This window comes from Diadema antillarum, unplaced genomic scaffold (genome assembly GCF_040938485.1).
Source record: "Diadema antillarum isolate AM-2024a unplaced genomic scaffold, OU_Dant_1.0 seq00000483_RagTag, whole genome shotgun sequence".
Lineage (NCBI taxonomy): Eukaryota > Metazoa > Echinodermata > Echinoidea > Diadematoida > Diadematidae > Diadema > Diadema antillarum.
The window spans coordinates 1,004,021-1,010,557 of record NW_027271446.1 but is presented as its reverse complement, the minus strand read 5'-3'; the positions used below and the strand labels follow the sequence as shown (position 1 = coordinate 1,010,557).

The 6,537-nt window shown below is 40.7% G+C and overlaps 1 protein-coding gene across 1 annotated transcript in view; it reads left to right on the top strand.

The window, feature by feature from the left end:
* Positions 1-6,537, top strand: part of LOC139733580 (polyamine-transporting ATPase 13A3-like) — a 49,569-nt gene continuing 43,032 nt past the window's right edge. The window contains exons 1-3 of the mRNA XM_071644390.1: positions 1-98; positions 3,499-3,600; positions 6,058-6,225. Of these exons, the coding sequence (XP_071500491.1) occupies positions 3,541-3,600; positions 6,058-6,225 (228 nt within the window). The 5' untranslated portion in view covers positions 1-98; positions 3,499-3,540. The remainder of the gene's footprint in view (positions 99-3,498; positions 3,601-6,057; positions 6,226-6,537) is intronic.

Here is a 6,537-nt window from a genome sequence, read left to right as displayed (position 1 = left end):
TGTCATTTTCGTCCACTGTCGTGTCATCCACAATGAGGAGGTGACAGTGATACCATGAAATTCGACATCGTAGACTTCTATAACGAGCCTCCGATCAGGTAACACATCACATCGCATCATTTCTTTTTTGTTATAAATCTGTGTTCAGCATCTGAAAATTATTCCGTCATTCGTGACTGATAGATAGCATATCCAACATAATTTACAGAGTTCTAACGTGTTACATGTATGATTCATGTACAGTACAATGTAAATACTTGTATGATAAGTAACGTTAGGGGCGGGCTTTGTCCTGTAGTATTAAACGGTTGATTATCGGTTGATTATATTGAGTAGAGTTACTCTACTCACCTGGCGGTTCTAGACGACTGTGAGTAGGCAGGACTGCTATGACGACACAGACGAAAGATCGAAGGACGCGGACGGCTGCCGAAGATCCTGGGCGGAAACAAGGCGTCACCACTAACAATGTTAGCTAGATAAGCGAGCGTCGTGATGCTGCAGTGTCAACACGCGTTAGCCGAATATAACCGCAATGGTTATGTCCAGAGTTATTGCACACTCCGGTATAAACGAAGAATAACGCGTTTCCTTTTGCGTAGAGAAAAGGTAATCCAATGAATATTCCGAAACACTGGAACAACTTGCAAGATATCCAATTAATGTTAGACATCCACGAAAGAGGGAAGTAAACGGGTTCCCGAAATATAATCTAGATACGATGACTAAACTCCCATATTGCGACTTCAGAAATACGTGATACGACTCCACGAGACTGAGCTGAGCACTAATGCACTTGTCAATGTAGTGACTCACCCCACTACCCCCGGACATGGGTGCGTCATTTCCTCGTTTGGTCCGTCAAATTTGTGACCCAGGTGTTCGTCATTTTACCAGCTTTGTCCGTCAATTTTTGACCGAGGGGTGCGTCAAAATCCCATCATTGTCTGTCAAAATTTTGACCGAGGGGTGCGTCATGGTACGTCACTTGGCTATGGAAAATAACACGCATTATTTTGAACCGAGGGGTGCGTCATGGTACGTCACTTGGCTATGGAAAACTGCACGCATTTTTGCACGCTACCAGTACCGGATACACATACCGCAAGTGAAATTACAGTGAGCGCTTTCCCGCGGCAAGTGAAAATCAAAGTCGGGAAGCGTTTTGGAATAAGAGGGAAAAATGCTTGCCAGAATCTGGCAAGCAAATAATTTAAAAGCCACCCTTTCTCCTCACATTTTCCCTCCAACAAATCCATGAAATCATGCATACTCAATCTCAAACCAGGGACTGTTCAGTGATGTAACAACTTGTTCAACCTTTACTGTCTAACACTTAGTGCCTATTGCATATTGCGATGCAACACCAACACACATTGCTATCGAAGAAAGTTCGTTTACATTCCAATACAATGTGCGTCTAAATAATGTTCTGTGGTGACAAAGGCAAATTTTTGACAGTAAAAGAAGCGGCAGCAGAAGAAACTGCCTGCTGAATGCCATTTTCTGCTCGCGGGATAGCCCGACCAGATGCACGACGCTGTTAGCTGTGCGAATCTCTACGTACAGCGACTATATAGGCTGTATGTAGTTGCTCGCGGGAATGCCGTGGCGTGGTGTGTACCTGTGCTGCAGCAGTATGCATCCACCGCATTAGCAATGGCCGTGCACACACAGCACATCTGCACACATGTGATTGTCATGTACATGGATTGCATGCACAGAATACATACTACTGTACGGAATATCGTAGCAGCAGCGTGATGTACGGTGAATGACGGTACGGTGCTTACAGGGCAATGGTAAGGGAAACTTGCCGAACTTTTACAAATTATGTTTACGAACCAAAAGAAAATGAAATTGCTCGAATAAAACGTATGCAAAAATCGTTTCAGTATTTACGGGGGTGCGTCAAATGTACCGAGGATGTCCGTCAAAAAAGTGACCGAGGTGTGCGTCACTTTCAGCATGTTGTCCGTCAAAAAAGTGTGACTGTGGTGTTCGTCACTTGCAGCGTCCGTGTGTCCGTCAAAAACCCCGTGTGGTCAGTCAAAAAATGACCATGACGCACCCATGTCCGGGGGTAGTGGGGTGCGTCATTACATTGACAAGTGCATAAAACAAGAGTAAACAAGTAGAGTGAGGGATATCCAAAAATGACAACACGATCGCGACCTCGACAATCGGTGACCACGTCAGAAAAACAATGTTAATTGGTTAACGTAAAAATATGCTGATTACTGATTGGTCCACGATCTTAGTGAAGGTGTGGCAAACACATAAAACGATGAATGTTGACACTTGCTAATGGCAATTAAGATCACAGCGCGCGTCTACTACGCGTACCGGTATAACACCAGCAATGTAAACAAAGGAAGTAGGTCAGCTCCTGGTTCAATAACCTGCGGTCAGTGACCCATAGTGATCTATGTAATAACTACTGTAAAAGTGGTTTCTTTTGCGGTGGTTTTATTTTCGCGCTTTTCGTGCTTTGAGGTTGAACCGCGAATTTAACATCACGCGAAAATGTTTTGAACTCGTCGCTTGTACAACGCTATCATTACCGACCGCAAATTTAAGCACACGCGAAAAAGTCCGCACCGATGGAAACCGCGAAAGTTTCTGTACGCGAAAGAAAGCACTTTTACAGTACACTGTATACAAAAGTGCAAGCAAGGTCACTATACAGTCCTATAAATTTACATAGCATAGGGGGCGTACATTTACTGTATTTAGAATGTGGTAAAATATTGGAAAGAGTTCATTTTGGGACAGCCACCCCAATTAGATAAATTACCGGTACACTAACAAACATTACGACAGTGGGTCAGTGCAGATCTACACAACTCTAGTCTAACCTTGCGATACGCACGGATCATGCGGATGCGCGCACTCATTTAGGCCTACTGTATGTAAAACATATATTCGCGGCACGAAATTTATGCAAATTTGAGCCAACGGCCTTTTTCGTGGCAAGAAATTTTCGCGTATTGCCAGTTGCGTACAATGCATAGCGTATTTTGTAGATATAAGAAATTTCGCGTGCATTTTAATTTCGCGAATCTTGGTGCTCGCGAAATTAGCAAAATTAAAATGCACGTGAACATTCCTAGTTTTATAGTATAGTTTTGGTGGCTGTCCCAATGCAAAAGGAACTCTTGCCAAAATATTTACTGGTAGGTAAATAATTAGTCTAGAAATCTAACGTTAGATGTAACGTTACATTACTAGCCTAACCCTACAATACAAGTAATACAAGTGGTGATGATATTTATATCTGACATGTTTGATTTGAGCTTGACTAGATTCTAAACTCTTGCTAGATTTCAGTCTAACGTTAGATCCTATCCTGTTCATGCTGATTGATTCATGTAACGTTACACATGTAGATCTTTTGATTCACAACCCTTGTATTTGTTCAGATCTGTTTCGTACAGTAGAAGTAGCTTTTTGAATCATCCAACCTAGAAACTTTGTCTGGCTTGTGCCACGTTACAGATAGCGAATCCTCACCTCAGTCACAAGGCTGCAAAGTGCAAGATGCCAAAGCCCAGTGCTCAGCAAGTTAACATCCTGAATCAAGGAACAGAAGATGAATTGGTAAGTTTGCTGCTAAGATGTGATGAAATAAAAGACAATCTCATCATCATCGAACAACAAGAGTAAATGTCTGTTTGGTTCTTTTTTTTTTTGTTTTGCTTCTGATTATTTCTGACAGTCATAAAAACAAATTGTTGTCATGATTTAGTAAACTTGTTGAGAAGTTGTGCTAATTTTACATTGCTTATTTTTTTTTTCTTTTGCTCACTGAACTCACAAAAATTACAAGTACCTCAAATCACACATGGGGGGGGGGGGGAGGGGGGAATTGTGCTTTCTCATAACATGAGCCCAAAACTTTGGAACAACCTTCCAATATCTCTACGGCAAGCATGTTCTATTGACGCTTTCAAAAACAACCTCAACACTGGCTAACAGTTTTGACAATTGTTTAAACATGTTTGTTCATGTATGTACAAGTACGTATATTGTTTGTTTGCTTGTTGTTCTTATAATATTCTATGAATGATACTCTGTTATGTAATATTTTGTTCCACAGTACCATGAGTATCTTTTTAAGGTAGAATGTGTGCTTTATATAAAGAGTCTCTCTATTATTATTTTTTCCCATATTTTCCCTGTTTCATTGAGACCACCTCTAACTAGTTGAACAGGAAAGACTTTCTTAATTGATGTACCCTTCTCCATTTTCCAATAAATACATTTCAACACTAGCCTACCCTTGTTAGCTCATGTGCGGATGCACACATTCACATTTGGCAAGTGGTGGGGTATTCAGTTTCATCATAAATGGGGTAGGGGAACAGACAGAAGTATTGCCCCTCCCCCCCCCCCCCCCTATGAATGCGATGTTTCTTTCTTTATGATTTTATAATAAAGCATTGTACCATATGTCTAAAAAGAAATTACAACGGGACCCTCCGCAATGATATCTTTAAAAATAGTGAATCAATCTAAATACAAATTCAGGGCTGCCAGTCCAGTGTCAGTTTGAAGAACCCCTTTTAGTGATAATGATATATTTGTTTAAGTTTATGCGTGTAGTCTATTTATTGTGTCGGTGGCTTGGTACACGTGTATTACTTACTCGATATTGGGGGTTACAGTGTATTTTCAACGTCTTGTCACCTTGTTTCTTTTTTGTGTTTGTTTAATTCATAGTTTTTCTAATCATTACAGATCATTTGTAAATAATTTGATTATGTTTGTGGTATGATTTAATAAAACATACAAATTTAAAAAAAAACTCATTGCCCACATCTTACAGAAAACCCCATTCGATTTGCTTCAGTGGTCAAAGAGAAAAGAGGAATTTTGTAGAGGATGTCGGGAATCTCTTCCCTCCAAGTTCTGTCTATTGTATTCACACACAAGATGATCGAAGTGCTAAACTTGGAAGAATCAGACTCGTGACACGCTTTACAACAATCCACATTCTCTGTGACCCCTTAACCAAATCGAATGGGGTTTTCTGCAAAATAGAGCTAAAATGTTATATTTTGAGACCCTGAAGTAGCATTTAGACAATGTAATCATATTGGGTGTTATCAATGCGAAAATCTGATTGTAAAGTGTTTTTTTTGGGGGGGGGTGGGGGGAGGACATACTGTACAAATACACTGTATATGATGTTTCAGGCCATAGGATACAATTTGTCTGTTTGACATAAATCAAGCTTGTCTCGTCTGTCTCCTTGTGTCACAAAAGCCGGGTTCACACGTACAAAATAGCGGGATGACGATCGCGCTCCATATCTCGAGATTTTTTGGGAGCGTCCACACGTACATGTACCAAATTAGCGGGATAGCGATCGCGCTCGGAATCTCGAGTTTTTTGCAAGCGTCCACACGTACAATATTATCCCGCTAATTGCTGATAGAGATAACAGCAAAGCCTGCAAACTGGTCCACACAGCGCCCTTCTCTATCACTACCTGCGCGCACTTCCCTTTGTCCATTGTTTTTTTGCGCGTCAGTGGTGTGGTTCGTGCGCGGTTGTTGTGGTGCGCCAAAGAGGTGAAAGAGGTGAAGTATGATGGGATATAAAAACTCGAGATTCTAATCCCGACCGTTCACACGTACCAGCGCGGGGCCAATTATCCTGCTAATTGATGAACTAGCGCAAGATTCCTTGGGATTAGCATCGCAATGTTTATCCCACTAACTATCAGGTTTTTTCTTTCCACACGTGCAAAAAACTCGAGATACCGATCGTGATGCAAATCTTGAGATTTGTATCCCGCCATTAATTGGTGTACGTGTAAACCCCCCTAAAGAGATAAAACTCACTTGTATCAATCAGTACACAAGCTACTGACATGGTATACTATCTCTGAACTTCAATAATTCATTCAGTCAAACATTTGCCTGTTTAAATCTCAGTTAGAATGAACAATAACTCAATTTTCATATATATGTAAATATAATGTCTTCTTTTTATGTTATTTTTCATATTCCGCCCTTTCTAATTGAATTGCTTCAAATTTCTCTGTGATAGCAATGCCAAGGATTCAAACGCAGCATCCCCAAAGTGGCCTTGTCTGTTCTTCTGTCCATCTTGTCTGTCGGAGTCCTTCAGCTCATCTTCTACTGGAAACCAGAGTGGGGTCTGTGGTGTACATCATCGCCATGTGATCTTTCTAGCGCCACCAAAGTGCTTCTCACTGTAAGCTCCAAGAAAATTTACTACTAGACCAAAGATGCTCACTTCATGATGTGCCACAAAAAATGTCTAAACACAATTATGCATCACTCATGCATTGTCACATTTATTTTTTATGTTTAGTTAATACTTGATGTTTTGTAGTATTTTTGAAGGATAAATTCACAGATTTACAAGTCAGAAATAATGCTTAAGACTAGTGTATGAATATCTCTTCATATTGCCCGGCATGACAATCTTGTCGATCTTGATTCAAAGATGGTGATTGTCAGGAAAGTGTGAAGTGAATTCATAAAAGGGCATTCAGTTGCTTGG